The sequence below is a fragment of the Oncorhynchus nerka genome, linkage group LG15 (genome assembly GCF_034236695.1).
Source record: "Oncorhynchus nerka isolate Pitt River linkage group LG15, Oner_Uvic_2.0, whole genome shotgun sequence".
In the NCBI taxonomy this organism is placed as follows: domain Eukaryota; kingdom Metazoa; phylum Chordata; class Actinopteri; order Salmoniformes; family Salmonidae; genus Oncorhynchus; species Oncorhynchus nerka.
This window is the reverse complement of record NC_088410.1, coordinates 11,964,424-11,982,711: the sequence shown is the minus strand read 5'-3', so window position 1 is coordinate 11,982,711 and position 18,288 is coordinate 11,964,424. Positions and strand designations below refer to the sequence as shown.

At 44.5% G+C, this 18,288-nt stretch overlaps 1 protein-coding gene across 2 annotated transcripts; it reads right to left on the bottom strand.

Annotated features, from left to right (window-relative positions):
* LOC135560000 (oocyte zinc finger protein XlCOF6-like) lies at positions 1 to 18,189 on the bottom strand. 2 transcript variants are annotated; one of them, XM_065000966.1, is made up of 3 exons: positions 17,965 to 18,189; positions 6,171 to 6,935; positions 1 to 3,866 (listed from the first exon to the last, which is right to left on the bottom strand). In XM_065000966.1, exons 2-3 carry the CDS (start codon positions 6,862 to 6,864, stop codon positions 2,377 to 2,379), a joined length of 2,184 nt encoding a protein of 727 aa, XP_064857038.1. In that variant the 5' UTR covers positions 6,865 to 6,935; positions 17,965 to 18,189; the 3' UTR covers positions 1 to 2,376. The 2 variants fall into 2 exon arrangements, with proteins under 2 accessions (XP_064857038.1, XP_064857039.1); XM_065000967.1 differs by having other exon boundaries at positions 17,889 to 17,966.
* Between the last annotated feature and the right edge of the window lie 99 nt (positions 18,190 to 18,288).

Sequence of the window (18,288 nt, the reverse complement as noted above, 5' to 3'; positions counted from 1 at the left end):
ACACGTGAATTTTGTAATGATTTAGGGGTGAAGGGGGCCCACTAGGTACTTACACATCCATAAATCACTTACAGTCCTCGTCTTATTTAATGTAAGCCTGCTGAAATGTATACATATACACAATGTCAGTCCGGAGTTCACGCCAGTCAAACTCAATCAAGCCCAGATAAAGTATTTGAAATGATTTCAGTCACAATGTACACAATGCTAATTAACAATGTAATACTAAGTATGTTTAAACAATGTAAAATACAAATAAAAGCTTGTTCATCACAGAATTGTTATCAGTAATTATGAGCTGTCTTTTGCCACGTGATTTCATTCTTTAATTGTGTCTGCATGTATGTGTGTATGTGCAGACATGCATGTTCGTGTGTGTAGTTGCGTGTACATGCATGTGTGGTGCAATGCATACATATGTGTGCATGTTCTCTGATATATACAGGGAACTGCCAAAAGAGAAGGAAACACCACATTTGGCAAGTAGGTATATAGAAAGCAGGTGTGCTTTTCTGAGTTAATTAACATCATATAAAAATGAACATTATTTTGGCTACAAGAGATCTCTGACTTTGATAGAGGGCACGGGGGGGGTTAAAGTGTGTGTGTCAGTCATCAGATCACAACCGAATTGAACACTTATGGGAGATTCTGGAGTGGCGCCTGAGAGAGCGTTTTCCCACAAACATCAACAAAACACAAATTATGTCATTTCTCGTGGAAGAACGGTGTCGCGTCCCTCCAATAGAATTCCAGACATTTGTAGAATCTGTACCAAGGAGCAGTGAAGAGGTTCTGGTGGCCGCAAAGCCTCATGTTGGTGCTTCCTCTATTATACCTGTATATGTACTACTACTGTTCTCTACTTCCATAAACAATGTATATAACAACATATAGAACTGACTGTAGCCTAGGGCTTTAACATACCCTAGACCGAGGCTACACAGGTTACCTATAACATCCTTTCACTTGTGACCTATAAAAACACATTTCAGATAAGACATGTCTTTTCATTTAATTACGCCTTTAAAACTTCACATTTATTCCTGGTTAGTTTCATTGATAAAGATGTATGTCTCGCAATAAAAGGAATTTATCTCAAATGCTCACATGAGACCTGCATGAAGATTTAAGTTACCATGGAAACATATTTAGTCCTTAATATTCTGAAATAACTTAACCATATTGGTAAAGGAATATAAGGACTTGAAATTGGCACGGTGGAATTGACTCCTGCTTTATTGTGACTGGGAGCAGTGGGATGTTCCAGAGACCAGGATCCTTAACTTAAACCATTCGAGCTCTTAAATCAGGGGTTTATTTTGAAAGCTAAACATGAATATGTGTTGCTGGTTTCAAGTTAATGACACCATGCCAATTTCAAGTCTAAATTTGTCCCCCCAAAAAATGATACTTCAGAATATTTAGGACAGTACCTCAATGAATCTGCCATCTGGGACAGCCCCCAGGGAAGAGGTGAGTGTAGGGTGAAGTTGCCCCTAGATGCTGATCTTGTAGCATTTTCACCAATAATGCTTAATAATAGGATTTGGGGAGGAGAACCTGATCCTACACCTGTCAGGTGTGTATGTATAAAACACAACACTGTGATTTCAGACAATTTAAAGCGACAAATCCTTGTTTTGTGATTCAGTCCAATGCGGAGGAAACATAACCACTCTCAAAAACCGTAGTAACCACTCTCAAAAAACGTAGTAACCACTCTCAAAAACCGTAGTAACAACTCTCAAAAACCGTAGTAACAACTCTCAAAAACCACAGTAACCACTCTCAAAAACCACAGTAACCACTCTCAAAAACCGTAGTAACCACTCTCAAAAACCGTAGTAACCACTCTCAAAAACCACAGTAACCACTCTCAAAACTCACAGTAACCACTCTCAAAAACCACTCTGTGCTCCCAATTCCTCTGGGTGGAAAGGAAATGAGGGATAACTAGCCAGTTGCACCACTAAATGCCTTCAACCTTCCGCATCTAAACCCTCTGAATCACAGAGGTGCGGCGGGCTGCCTTAATCCACGTCATATGTGCCCAGGGAGCAGTTGTTGTTGGGTACTAACTGGCTAGCTCAAGGGCAGAACAGCAGATTTTTTTCCTAACCTTTGCCGACTCAGGGATTCAAACCAGCGATCTTTCTGTTACCGGTCAAACGCACTTAACCGCTAGGATACCTGCCGCCCTCTGGGTTTGTCTGCGTGTGTGAGTGTTTGTGTCTCTCTCTCTCTGGGGGTTAGATTATAAGCAAAACAACAAATTGATGTCTTCTGTAGGTTAAACAAAGTTATTCTCTATTCATAGACAGAACTGGAATCGTCCTGAGGACATTCAGCACAGAGTACATCACCTGCAGGATGTCAATGTCTTTTCTTATGTTTCAACATGGCTACTAAATAGGTGAATGTCTCCCTGCATATATCACAGCTGTAAGGCTTCTCTCCAGTGTGAGTGCGCTTGTGTACAGCCAGTGCGTCGGTTCGGGAAAACCTCTTCCCGCACTGATCACAGGCGTGAGGCTTCTCTCCAGTATGAGTTCTCTTGTGTGCAGCCAGGTTTTGTGACCGACTGAAGCTCTTCCCACAGACAAAGCATGGGTAAGGTTTCTCCCCGGTGTGGGTTCGCTGGTGAATCACCAAAGAATTGTACTGAGAAAATCTCTTTCCACATTGATCACAGACGTAAGGCAGCTCACCGGTGTGCACACGCTGGTGGGTTGTTAAACCTTGGCGGAATATGAAGCTCCTGCCACAGTCGGAGCAGTGGTACGGTTTCACTCCTTGGTGTATCTTCATGTGCGTTTTAAAGTTGCTTGGATGGTTGAAGGTCTTCCCGCACAGGTCGCAGACAATGGACATCTCTTTACTGTGCCTTTTCTGGTGTTTCTTCAGATAAATCGGATGAGAGAAACAATGCCCACACTCAGAGCAGCGATAAGTTCTCTCTCCCCGGTCATGGGTCAGCTGGTGAAATTTAAGATTACCTTTTGTAGTAAAACACGCTCCACATTTAGAGCAGTGGAAGGGCCTTTCGTCAGAGGGCTTGTGTTTGTGTTTGTGTGCTTTCAGTAAACTGGCGTGAATGAACCGCATTCCGCAGACGGAACATTGGAATGGTTTTTCTTCAGTATGCATTCTCATATGGAAATTAAAGGACGCCGAAATACAAAACTTCTTCTCACAGAATAGGCATTGGTAAGGCCTTTCTGCAGCAGGCATGTGTGTTTGCTCGTGGGCTTTCAGAGTGGATTTCTGAGCGAAACTTTTCTTGCACTTGGAGCATTGGAATGGTTTCTCTCCTGTGTGTTTTCTTTGATGGTTTTTGAAGGTTGATAAAAAACTGTAGCTCTTCCCGCAGTCAGAGCAGTGGTAAGACCTTTCTGTGGGAGGCTCATGTACAGTTTTCTCATGTATTTTTCGATAGTGGTTGTTTGCAAAACCTTTCCCACACTTGGAGCATTGGAATAGTTTATTTTCGGTGTGGGTGCTTTGATGGATTTTCAAGCTTGATAAAACACTGAAACTCTTTCCGCAGTCAGAGCAGTGGTGAGGTTTCTTCCCAGTGTGCATCTGCTGGTGAATCTTAAGAGTCATTTTTTGACTGAAAGTATCCCCACACTGTGAGCAGCGGTAAGGTTTCTCTCTCGTATGGATTCTTCTGTGCATTTTGAGTGTCGCTGGACAGCCGAAAGTCTTCCCACACTCAGAGCAGCAGTGGTGTGGTTTCTTCCCTGTATGTCTCTGCGGTTGTTTATTGAGGTGTTTTGATGTGGGGAGACTCCAGTCTGTGTTGTCAGCATGAGGTTGTTGTTGAGGCTCCCCAGAAGATCCATGGTTGCCACGTCTCTCTCCTGTGTGAAAGAGACGAACAGTGAATACAGTTTGTCCAATAGAAGAAAGTGACATGATACTGAGGTATTACAGTCTATTCCAAAAGTATTCACACCCCTTGATTCTTTTCCACGTTGGTTGTGTTACAGCCTGAATTTACACACATATACCCCATAATATCAAGGTGGAATTATCTTTTTAGAGATTTTTACAAATTAATAAAAAATTAAAAGGTGAAAAATCTTCAGTCAACCCATTTGTTATGGCAAACCTAAATAAGTTCAGGAGTATAATATTTTTTATAAAACAGACCTTGAATAACCCTTGGAGCCTGGTGAAGTTATTAAATACACTTTGGATGGTGTATCAATACACCCAGTCACTACAAATATAAAGGAGTCTTTCCTAACGCGGTTGCCGGAGAGGTAGGAAACTGCTCGGGAATTGAAGACTAATGGCTGTGATAGGAGAAAACAGAGTGAAAAATAGGGAGCGTGTACAAGGCTCTGCATCTGTCCTCGTGCTCCTAGACCTTATTGCCGCTTTTGACACCACCGATCACCAGATTATTTTGGAGAGATTGGAAACCCTAATTGGTCTACATGGACAAGTTCTTGCTTGGTTGTCAGAAATATATAATTTTGTCTCTGTGGATGGTTTGTCCTCGGGGTGTTCCTCAAGGTTCTGTTTTAGGACCATTATTTATTCTACTTCTTGGTGATGTCATTCGGAAACACAATGGCAACTTTCACTGCTGTGCGGACAACACATTGCTGTAAATTTTGATGAAACATGTTGAAGCACCAAAATTGCTTACCCTGGAAGCGGATGGGGTCAAATGTTTTACTTTTAAACTGTGACAAAATGAAGAAGATGCTAGTTCTAGGTCCCAAGGAACAGAGAGATCTGCTGTTTGATACGACAATTAATCTTGATGGTTGTAGTCGTCTCAAATAAAACGGTAGGACCTCAGCGTTACTCTAGACCCCATCTTTGTAACATTGCTACCCAGATAAGCACTACATGCACTTCAGTTACTGCTGCTAACCACTGTGATGGAAATGTAACATTCATTATATACTGTACTGTTTAATTAGACATACTATGCTGTTTTTAGAGAGATTTGTCCATTGTTATATGTTAGTATTTTTACTGACACAGGCTAGTCTTGTGTAACTTTGATTAATCTGAGCGTACAGATTTATGAGCTGCTTGGGTGCTACCACAGTATGTGACCTCCTATGTTTACGATCGGCAGGAATTTAGCTATGTGGGAAGTGCAGGGAGGAACAGAGAATGGTGGCGATATCAGCTATCTTGATCTACATAGACAAGCTAAATTACTTTTTACAACTCTGTTCCCAGGGCCTGATTCTGCACATTTGCTAACTGTCACAAAGATAAAAGGATGTACTTACTTTAAGAGGAGATAGATAACTTTGTTCGTTGAGCTTTCAACACTTAACTACTCTTAGTGATGGTTGATTGCTTCATTTTTGCAAATCTTATACTAAATTGTTGTTTTTAAAGAATCCACAGTCTCTCTTACTAGAACCAAAACAATAACTATCATATTACTCCAGTGATAGCCTCTCTACACTGACTTCCTGTTAAGGCTAGGTAATGGAATGATGTGAGAGAGGGAGGATAGACAGAGAGATGGGGCAGAGGCAGAGAGAGGTAATGGAGTGATGTGAGAGAGGGAGGATAGACAGAGAGATGGGGCAGAGGCAGAGAGAGGTAATGGAGTGATGTGGGAGAGGGAGGATAGACAGAGAGATGGGGCAGAGGCAGAGAGAGGTAATGGAGTGATGTGAGAGAGGGAGGATAGACAGAGAGATGGGGCAGAGGCAGAGAGAGTAATGGAGTGATGTGGTGCAGAGAGATGGGGCAGAGGCAGAGAGTAATGGAGTGATGTGAGAGAGGGAGGATAGACAGAGAGATGGGGCAGTGGCAGAGAGAGGTAATGGAGTGATGTGAGAGAGGGAGGATAGACAGAGAGATGGGGCAGACAGAGAGATAATGGGTGATGTGAGAGGGAGGATAGACAGAGAGATGGGGCAGAGGCAGAGAGAGGTTGGAGTGATGTGAGAGAGGGAGGATAGACAGAGAGATGGGGCAGAGGCAGAGAGAGGTAATTGAGTGATGTGAGAGGGCAGAGGGGTGCATTGCATGTCACTGTGCTCTATGTTTAACGAATCTACAATGAAAAAATGTATTGATGTAACTTACAAAACGATGATATCAAACTGCACTGTAAATTAGACAACTAAACTTCACAATGATACTTAGAACCCAAACAAAAGGTATCCTGCTGCACTTACTTTGATGAATCAAGTCTCCTTCCTCCTCCTCGTCTCCTTCCTCCTCCTCGCCTCCTTCCTCCTCCTCGTCTCCTTCCTCCTCCTCGTCTCCTCCTCCAGCAGTTCCTCTAAACCCTGGTGTTTTCCTGCAGTCGACCAGCCGCACAGACACTCTCTTCAGACCCAGCAGTAAGGCATTACCAGGAGAGGACAGAGAGGGGGACCCACTCACTCTCTTCAGACCCAGCAGTAAGGCATTACCAGGAGAGGACAGAGAGGGGGCCCCACTCACTCTCTTCTCTCTCTGCTCTGGTGTGTGTCTCTCTGGTGCTGGTTCTGCCTCCAGCCCTTTGCTAGGCAACAAATCCATGTCCTTCTGGTTCTCGTCTTCATCACAGTCTACAGCGTCGTCATCAATGGATTGGCTGGGACTCAAAGGTGCACCGATACCCTCCTCCTGTATCTTCCTGATGTCCTCTTTCAGTTGGAGTAACCAAGACATTCCCTGCTCCTCCGATTCCATTGAATCTGCATTTTCCCAAAGTTCCTCCAGGATTTTACGGCACAATGAGTGATGGAGATTCTTTCCTTGAACATCAGAGCCATCCTTGCCACCTATTCCACTGCGTTCACACAGGCAGCGTAAATTGTCGTTGGTTAAAGTGTATAAACTCTGTTCCATTTCATCCATCAACGTTTCCCTCTCTCCACTCATATTGTCCTGCTCACGATGACAACAGCAGCAATGAAGTCAATGTCAAGACTGATATAGTTCAGTTAGATGACCTGTAATGAAAATGAAAGATTAGAACACATTAGCAATTGCATCTGTCATTTCACCCTAAGATTTTGCTTCTTTTTACTTTGAGTGTTAAATTAGTTTAGGAATATTCAGGCATGTTTAAATTAAAAAGGCTATGCATGTCAAGATGACATGGTGGTTTACATCTATTGTGTTTTGCCTTAGTTTGATTAATACCTAGGAACTAAGATGGCATCATATAGGGAGATCTGTGGAAGGGAGCCATTTCAATTACGGCAGGCATGCGGTCCCTACTTGCGGATCTTCACAGGGGAACCCAGGCAGTGGGAGAGTGTTGGGGTGGTATTGGGCTAGTGTTGGGCTAGTGTGGGGTAGTGTGGGGGTGGTGTTGGGCTGGTGTTGGGCTGGTGTTGGGCTGGTGTTGGGGTGGTGTTGGGGTGGTGTTGGGATGGTGTTGGGCTGGTGTTGGGCTAGTGTTTGGCTGGTGTTGGGCTGGTGTTGGGCTGGTGTTGGGCTGGTGTTGGGCTGGTGTTGGGGCGGTGTTGGGGTGGTGTTGGGGTGGTGTTGGAAGACGTGGGGCCTAAAAGGGTTACTTTGTGTTCAGACTGCCGCTGCCCTGGTCACGCTGAGAGAAGGGGAGTCTAGAGCACAACCAGACTTGTTAAATCGAGCTGTTGATGGCGCTTAATAGGGTGGAGGGCTTCTCTGTCAAATGGCACCTCCTGTTCTCTGTTACTGTGGATATTTGAAAGGTCCATTGGAAGCTACAGCTTTCAATACCAGTGTTGTCCTGAATACAGCTGCTGGTATCGACGCAGCTCTGTCTTTTGTGGCTAAAGCAGTCTGGACTGGTTGAAGCCGAGTGGGAAGGATTATTTTGGAAGTGTTTCAGTCTGCCGTGAATCATCATTATCCATACACCGGTAAGAGTCTACAGTTAAAATGCTAAGACCGATACATAATTGTACATACGTTATTGTCTCAACTGTATCAAAAAGTTGTTTTCATTACTAGTTATTGTTCGCTATATAGCTAGTTAGATAGACAGTTGCATACAGGTAAAGTTGTAGGTAGCTAGCTGAGCTGGCCAGCCGCATTCTGCTGTTAAGGTTAATAGCTGATGTGCTAAACCCTGCATGACGATCCTCTTTCTCATGTTTGTCATGTTCAACTAGATAGCTACTGACAATAGCCACTGTGGTGCGAATGCTAATGAAACCCCATTTTAAGTGGTTAGGGACACATGCTAAGTTGGTTAGCTAGCGAGCCAGAATGAAATTATCAATAAATAGCTAGCTAGCTATTGGACAATAGATGTCAAGGTCGTTTTTCCTTGCATGTTCAACTAGCTATATGAATACTGTTATATAAATAATCTAATATCAAGCATTACTAGCAGGCCAACGCTCTGGTTAAACCGGATGTCCTCAAATCATTTCTAGAGAATACCTAAATAAATTGCTAAACAAATTCAAATTACATGCCGGAGAGGCACACACACATAACTGCCGCCACATTACTGATAAGATCTTTCTGTGCGAGGGTGGGGGCGCATGAGAGAAGTCTGAGCCAGCACCACAGTACATCCCTGGTCTCGATCAAGGACGGGCTGAGTATACAAAGATAGAAATAAACACCACACAAAGGACTGACTAAAACCTAGATAACACATTATACACATTATCAGAAGAATTACATAAAATGTCTGCAGCCACCACGCCCAAATTCAATACGCATGTGCACCACCATGTAACACAACACAACAAGGAAAGAGGGGGTGCTGAGAGCCAGGTCCAGTCTCTGCAGGTGCAGCTGTTAAAGCTCCAAATAAAAGATGCACAAAAGGGGGAGAAACCTAAAAAACAAATGATTGCAGAAGAAACTCAAGACAAAGGGGAGCAGCCAGATATCACTCAGATCGTAGCACAGACTGTCTCTCAGATGATCCAACAGCAGGCAGCCCCACTCACTGCCCCTATGGGGGCCCCACCACCCCAATACCCTCCCCCACAGCAGTATATCCTGCAACAGCAACAGCCACAACGGGCTCAACGGGGCCCCTACACTGGACCATACAGAGGGGGAAACTACCAGTGTTATAACTGCGGAATTCCCGGTCACTATGCCAGATATTGCACGAAACCACTCTCCCCGCAGCAACAACAATGGAGAGAAAGAGGACGTGGAGGAGCACCAGGAAGAGGGAGAGGAAGAGGAGGACCCTCTCCTAATCACATGCAGCAGCAACAGCAAGATTACAACCAACCACAGTTCCAAAGTCTGGCAGGGAACACCATGCCCTGGCCATGAAGATGCCCACCACCCACGGCAGGAGAAGGGAGACAACATTTTCAACAGCACACTGAACCAACAATGATATGCGAAGTTGAGGGTGTCCCCCATCAGTTCCTGGTAGACACAGGATGCACCTATTCTACTATCAAGTTCCCCCAAATGCTGTCATCTGATTCCATATCGGTGGTAGGGGTCACGGGATCACCTGAGGCTCAAAGCCGCACTATCCCTTTAACATTCTCCTGGGAGAAATCTCAGTTGAAACACCAGTTCCTGTACTGTCCAAAATGCCCGATCAACCTACTAGGACGGGACCTCTTATGCAAAATGGGGTGCACCATATATCTTACGGAAAGTGGAGTGGAAGTATCCACCAACCCTCCCACTTCAACACCTGATCGCCCAGTAAGAATTATGATGATGCCACTCCTGCCGATGCCCACACTGTCTGAAACCCAAGAAGTGTACTGGCTAAAATGCCTACCCACAGGGCCTGCCACCCCTCACATCCAGTTTAAGTTCAACCAACTGAAAGCTCAAATCTACACTCTGCACCCATATAAGACTCCCCAAGCTGAGATCCATTGCACACTCAATGCAACAGAAACTGATGACTGACCCTACACTGACGACTGGGACGAAGACATGATGCACCTGACCCCACCTATCAGGTGTTGTACCATTGTGTGAGGCCAAGAGGGGGTGGCAGCACCGGTCATCCTACGATCAAGGAACCTCCATGCACCCCTGGCCTGGACGGCTGAAGCATCAACAGCCATAGCACTCCTGAAAACAGATCTATCAGCGGCAGCAGCTCTGACTGCACCTGACTACAAGAACAAGTTCCATTTGGATGTTTCTGAAAAGGAAGGATTCACCTCATCCGTCCTATTCCAGAAACAAGAGGGGGAGAGAAGGGTCTTGATGTACCACTCTTCCAAACTTGACCACATTGAGGTAGGACAGACAACATGCTCCAGATACGTTCCTGCAGTAGCAAAAGCTATTGAAAAAACAGCTCACCTCGTGATGTCACCCTTGAATCAGCCATCATCCCTCAACCAGCATCGGCCCAATTAGCTGAAATCATCGGATTGACGCAGGCCCTCATCAGAGGAAAAGGAAAGACTGTGAATATCTATACAGACTCAGCCTATGCCCATGGAGCAGTCCACACTGATGGACCCAGAACTTTTACGAGAAGCACATAGCCCCACACACACGAAGGCAAACTAAAGACCCTTCAAAAGGTCTCGCACATCTGGTGGCACCCTCACATGAAAAATGACTGATTTATTTAGTGACGAATGCAACATTTGTGGCAGCCACAACCCAAAGAAACCATATCAAACACCAATGGGCTCATACCCAGTACCTAATGCATGTTTTCAGGATATTAGTATAGACTACACCGACATGGGCCCCGAAAATGTATCTAAAGGCAAACGCTATCTCCTAGTTATGGTAGATAGGTTCTCCAAATGGGTAGAAGCAATACCAACAGCGAAGGGGGATGCTAGGTCAGTCGTTAAGTGGCTACAAACCAAACTAATACCCAGGTATGGCATCTAAAGACAAATCAGATCTGAAAATGGCTCACATTTCAGTAACAAACACCAAAGACAGGTGGATTTGGCATAACACACAGATTCGGTTCTGTGTACCGGTCCCAAGGTCTGGTGGAACGTGCAAAAGCTAAGATAGCTAAAGTATGTGCAGGTACGAAGTTGACATGGGTTGAAGTCCTGCCTCTGGTGCTGATGGCCATGAGAGCCTCACCAGGAGCAGGCACCCATCTCTCTCCTCATGAGATAATGACTGGAAGAGTCATGCCTGGTCCACCAAGGGAGGGAGGTCATATGCCCGCCCTTGATGTACAACAAATTGTAATGTCTAATTATGTGAAAAAACTGACGGTTCTCTCTGCAGCACTCTCTACCTAGGTTCACAAGGTCCAGGAGTGGGAGCTGCCGGGGGACACGCCACCACTGAAGGTAAAGTGGCGTGTTCCCCCCCTTAAAAGACCTAGATGCACTATTGTAAAGTGGCTGTTCCACTGGATGTCATAAGGTGAAAGCACCAATTTGTAAGTCGCTCTGGATAAGAGCGTCTGCTAAATGACTTAAATGTAAATGTAAAGGTTGGTGACTGGGTGAGGGTTAAAGTCCACAAGAGAAAGTGGCTGGAACCCAGGTGGACTGGACCATACGAAGTGAAGGAGGTTACTTCACACTCTGTCCAGGTCAAAGGTAAATCAGGCGCACCTTGGCACCACCTCACACATTGCACTCCAGCCCCAATTCCTTCCAGAACACTGACAGAGGTCAGAGCTGATTTGAGCGGCCTAATTTCGATTCCAAATGAAGACACTCCTTACTCAGGTGATGCAGCATCAAACTCCGCCTCCCCTGAAAAGGGAACCTCGCCCAGTTAGAGGGACATTTCTCCCTCCCTGGGTGAGGCTGGGGATATCTGGCCCCTTATTTGTGATATTCGTACTGATATTTGGGGTGTCCCTGGGCACTTTCACATGGTTAATAGAACAACAAACACATACTAAAGCATCAACCCCTCTCACCCCAACCCCTATCCCTGATACCATTCCTAGCACCACTCCCTTCAATCTCACACGCACCAAACGTAGCACTACACCTACAGACCCACCATGCACACCAGACAAGGTTAGAAGCACCACCTTATGTATACCCACGAATGCAACCACCACCATTGCACTAAAGTTTTCACGTCTTAAAAGATGTGAAGAGGGGGATTTGTTATATAAATAATCTAATATCAAGCATTACTAGCAGGCCAACGCTCTGGTTAAACTGGATGTCCTCAGATAACTCTGGGCCCAGTGTCCTCAGTCAAGTTTAGAGCCTACGTGCGATAACATGATTATCCGAAGGACACACAGCTGCCATCACGCAAATATACTCCCCTGTAAACTACGAAGAACATCCTGCAACACTAACGAGCTTAGAGTGCCAAACTATCTCACTGACATTGACCCTTGCATGCACTCCTGCAAAGACAGGAAACACCTGAGCCTAAAGCAGACATTGCCAGTCCCTATATCCACGCTTCCTTGACACACAAAAATTTCATGAGCACTGTACACTCACACTCTACCCCCCTCTACTGGTCGGGTGCCAACAGCAGAGGACTCTGCTGTGCACCAATGGGGCTCCTGCTCTAGCTAGAGCAGGCCCGCCTCCAACTCTTCAGGACCAGTCAGAAGACCAACACGACGAGACTCCACCTACATTATTCTGTGTATACATTCTGCTGTAAACTCTGGCTGGGCAGCCTAATTATTCTGACTCCTCACAGAGTCATATTGCTTAGGTCCGTGCACGATGTAGGACAAGATATCTTTGACTCAATAAACTGCCTTTTTGCTACACCTGATTCCACTCTGTCCAGCGTCATTGTTTTGCATTCCCTCTCCAGTATGTAAACACCAACAATACCACTTACATCTAGGCAGCTGGTAATTATGAAGCTAAATGTTTGCTAAATCTAGCTAGTAATCTTGTGTCTGCACTGCCATTGTTGGACTGGAAGCAGGTTAAGTGTGTACAGGGCGTTTTAGTACAGCTGTAGAGGTCAACAGGAAATAACAATCTATAAGATGAATTAATGTTTTAAACCCCTTTTTCTGGAATTTCTCTTTCAACATAAACCTGCTCTCCACCATCAGTACAAGGAGATGATCAAGGGTGAACAAGAAACACTTCACTTTTGTCCTGCCCTCTTAGGCCTGACTCCCCCCTATCTGAGATATCTACTGCAGCCCTCATCCTCCACATACAACACCCGTTCTGCCAGTCACATTCTGTTAAAGGTCCCCAAAGCACACACACACCCCTGGGTCGCTCTTATTTTCAGTTCGCTGTACCTAGCAACTGGAACGAGCTGCAACAAACACTCAAACTGGACAGTTTTATCTCAATATCTTCATTCAAAGACTCAATCATTGACACTCTTACTGACACTTCTGGCTGCTTTGCGTGATGTATTGTTGTCTCTACCTTCTTGCCCTTTGTGCTGTTGTCTGGGCCCAATAATGTTTGTACCATGTTTTGTGTTGCTACCATTTTGTGTTGTCATGTGTTGCTGCCTTGCTATGTTGTTGTCTTTAGGTCTCTCTTTATGTAGTGTTGTGTTGTCTCTCTTGACGTGATGTGTTTTGTCCTATATATATATATATATATTTATTTATTTTAAATCCCAGCCCCCGTCCTCGCAGGAGATCTTTTGCCTTTTGGTAGGCCGTCATTGTAAATAAGAATTTGTTCTTAACTGACCTGCCTAGTTAAATAAAGGTTAAATAAAATTTTAAAAATGGGTTAATTAATGTTATTTCTGGTATGCAAGGTCTATGTCTATTTTAGTCTGCTTTCCTCCTTTAATTGTCTGGAGCCTAGTGTTGTTGTGGCCAAGTAGTTTTCACTCAGATGGAACCAGGTTTCAGCTGCTGTGCAACGTTGATGTCCTTCCTCCCAGAGATGTTAAAGCATCCCCCCTGGACTGGACACAACCCGGCAAACATATTTTGAGAAGATCAGGACTTTTGCAATGAAAATGCCATGGACATTGCATGTCCTGCACCAAAAGGGCAGGACAGAAATATGCTCTCAGGCTAGATTCCTTTGTCCATATCATTACCTTTAGTACTTGAAGTTAATACAGGAAGGATGTATAGTTTAACACCATGTGTTCTAATTTGCTCACAGAGACAGTAATTCAATAAGATCTAAATGCATATGTAAATGCATATGTAAATGTATATGTAAATGTATATGTAAATACATATGTAAATGCATATGTAAATGCCAAATGGTTTTATTCATGTAGGCTACACCGTTCCACGATTCGCCTGCAAAATCGTCCTGTTGTCCTGCATGTGGGTATTTTCAAATGTGGTCACCTTAGGCATGTGTCTGTACAGTTTCGCTCTGTTGCGCGCAGTAAAACAGACACATGAAAGCAATTGAAGTTGAATTCATCGATGGGAGCGGATGATAAGGGAATTTATATGCTTAAAAAGGTAATGACTAAACAATTCCACCCTGAAACGTAATTATGACATTATGTAACAGATATAATGAATAATTAGACAAACGTAACTATTAGTAATCATTCGATTCTGTAACATGTATAATGAATTAGAATGATAAACTTCAGTCTAATAAGGTTTGGTCGAGACAACTAGAAATGTGTGTGTGACTAAGAAGATCCCGAGAACAATTAAACTGTGTATGACCTGACCTGGCTAGAACTCTGAGAAACTTACGGCAGGACAGGGAGTCCTGTCAAGGTTCCTCTAATCTCAGGGAAATGGAACTGCCAGTTTGCTAGTGATAAACAGTGGTGAGAACCAGGGGAAGGATACATTCAATCTACTGCTCGTGTGTATGTGTGTGCGTAGGCCATCACACCTCCTTCGTGTGTGCGTAGGCCATCACACCTCCTTCGTGTGGAGGTGTGTGCGTAGGCCATCACACCTCCTTCGTGTGGAGGGTGTGCGTAGGCCATCTACTGTTTGTGTGGAGGTGTGTGCGTAGGCCATCTACTGTTTGTGTGGAGGTGTGTGCGTAGGCCATCTACTGTTTGTGTGGAGGTGTGTGCGTAGGCCATCTACTGTTTGTGTGGAGGTGTGTGCGTAGGCCATCTACTGTTTGTGTGGAGGTGTGTGCGTAGGCCATCTACTGTTTGTGTGGAGGTGTGTGCGTAGGCCATCTACTGTTTGTGTGGAGGTGTGTGCGGTGTGTGGAGGTGTGTGCGTAGGCCATCTACTGTTTGTGTGGAGGTGTGTGCGTAGGCCATCTACTGTTTGTGTGGAGGTGTGTGCGTAGGCTATCTACTGTTTGTGTGGAGGTGTGTGCGTAGGCTATCTACTGTTTGTGTGGAGGTGTGTGCGTAAGTCGGGAGTGAGTTATAAAATGGCATGTCTTTGTATTGTGGACATGAGAACGTTCTCGTGAATAAACTTTACGGGCCTTTTGCATAAGCTGAGTCTTTGCCTAATTATTATTAAACCCAGGGTCTTACTAACCTCGGGGATTAGTCAGCAAATAATGTTTAGTTACTATCATTAGGATTGAAATTTCTCGTGACAGCGGATCAGGCTGTAATTTCATAAAGCACATGACTCAACTGTTGACTCATTTATACTCGCTTGGGTAACCGATTAGTAGTAATTTATACCCGCGTGGGAATTTTTGATAACCAACATTACCTTTTCTGTAGGCTACAGCAATAACTCGTTGGAACCGAAACATTTAAACTTTCTGTCTCAAAACTTTAGGCCACGACTGTACACCTCACAGGAAGAATGACACTGTTTAAATTACAATTCTGACAAGTGAGCACTTAGATATGATCATTTTCATAGCCTTCTTTCACCAACTACTTCGCAGACAGATCAGTGTGTCAAATCGGAGGGCCTGTTGTCCGGACCTCTGGCAGTCTCTATGGGGGTACCACAGGGTTCAATTCTCATTTACATTACATTTAAGTCATTTAGCAGACGCTCTTATCCAGAGCGACTTACAAATTGGTGCTTTCACCTTATGACATCCAGTGGAACAGCCACTTTACAATAGTGCATCTAGGTCTTTTAAGGGGGGGGTGAGAAGGATTACTTTATCCTATCCTAGGTATTCCTTAAAGAGGTGGGGTTTCAGGTGTCTCCGGAAGGTGGTGATTGACTCCGCTGTCCTGGCGTCGTGAGGGAGTTTGTTCCACCTTTGGGGGGCCAGAGCAGCGAACAGTTTTGACTGATTCTCGGCCCGACTCTTTTCTCTGTATATATCAACGATGTCGCTCTTGCTGCGGGTGATTCCCTGATCCACCTCTACGCAGACGACACCATTCTGTATACATCTGGCCCTTCTATGGACACTGTGTTAACTAACCTCCAGACAAGCCTCAACGCCATACAACACTCCTTCCGTGGCCTCCAACTGCTCTTAAATGCTAGTAAAACCAAATGCATGCTTTTCAACCGTCCGCTGCCTGCACCCGCCCGCCCGACCAGCATCACTACTCTGGACGGTTCTGACCTAGAATATGTGGACACCGACAAATACCTACGTGTCTGGCTAGACTGTAAACTCTCCTTCCAGACTCATATCAAACATCTCCAATCCAAAATCAAATCCAGAATCGGCATTCTATTTCGCAAACAAAGCCTCCTTCCCTCACGCCGCCAAACTTACCCTAGTAAAACTGACTATCCTACCGATCCTCGACTTCAGCGATGTCATCTACAAAATAGATTCCAATACTCTACTCAGCAAACTGGATGCAGTCGATCACAGTGCCATCCGTTTTGTGACCAAAGCCCTTTATACCACCCACCACTGCGACCTGTATGCTCTAGTCGGCTGGCCCTCGCTACACATTCGTCACCAGACCCACTGGCTCCAGGTCATCTATAAATCTATGCTAGGTAAAGCTCCGCCTTATCTCAGTTCACTGGTCACGATAACAACACCCACCCGTAGCACGCGCTCCAGCAGGTATATCTCACTGGTCGTCCCCAAAGCCAGCACCTCTTTGGCTGCCTTTCCTTCCAGTTCTCTGCTGCCAGTGACTGGAATTAATTACAAAAATCGCTTAAGCTGGAGACTTAGACTTCCCTCACTAACTTTAAACATCAGCTACCTGAGCAGCTAACCGATCGCTGCAGCTGTACATAGTCCATCTGTAAATAGCCCACCCAATCTACCTACCTCATCCCCATATTATTTTAATTTACTATTCTGCTCTTTTGCACACCAGTATCACTACTTGCACGTCATCATCTGCTCATCCAACACTCCAGTGTTAATCTGCTCAATTATAATTACTTCGCTACTATGGCCTATTTATTGGCTTACCTCCTCACGCCATTTGCACACAGTGTATATAGACTTAATTTTTTTATATTGTGTTATTGACTGTACGCTTCTTTATTCCATGTGTCTATGTTGTTTGTGTCGCACTGCTTTGTTTTATCTTGGCGAGGTCGCAGTTGTAAATGAGAACTTGTTCTCAACTAGCTTACCTGGTTAAATAAAGGTGAAATTTAAAACAAAAAATGAATGTCTGGGAATGATGTAGAATAAGGCATTTGTGAAAATTCCTAAGCAATATATTCAGCTGGTGTTGCGTGTTGGTAAATCCATCAACTATTCTGCATCAGGCGCACACAGACCAGACTGCTCTGAAATCGGAGTAGATAGCCAGGGCGACTTCTACGACCGCTAGAGATATGCTTACTGGATAGCAGTCGTTCAAGTTCAGCATAGCTAGCTAGCAAAGTGAATCACATTTCTTGCTAGCTAACCAAACGACACCTGGATCTAGTTGTAGCCACCGAAAAACAATAAGGGGTTAAAAATCGGTCACTCAACCACTCCTCCAATGACATGACATCCTCCCAGCAGCTAGCTAATATGAGGCTCCATGCTTTAAACTTGCCACATAAACAGATACGCTAGCCTATTAGCCACGTTATAACTGCCTTGTGATCATTGCTAGTTTGATTGTATTGACATTCCCAGCCTTAGTTACATTCATCCGTTTTTGTCCAAAATATTGAGTAATTGAAACTGAAACAGTGCATTCCGAATATAGACAGCAAACAATTTCCCAGGCCAGCTGTGATTTACAGAACATTTGCTACCTACCAGTTACAGTAGAAAAGCTAATGTTAGCTAGCTAACAGGCCAACGCGTCTCTGTCCAACCTGAACAAGAAGTATACCTCGTGACTTTCGCTTGATGTTCCTTCGATAACGTTGTTCTGAGATCAGTTTTAAACTGTATTTTGGAGTTTGAATGTAGAAATTCCCACGATGTTGGAAGACTAATCTAGTTCGGGTTAGCTGCTCATTCTTTGCATGGATCCAATGTATGCTATGCCGTCATCACACACAGACCAGACCAATCGAGTATCGATAGATCAATGGTACAACTCTATGGCTAGAGCAGTTGAGGCTGATGATACTCCTCGTAATCTCACTTCAGGATACATTTTTGGTGCATTTAGAATGTTCTCAGGCAAATGTAAATTGTGAAAAAAATGATT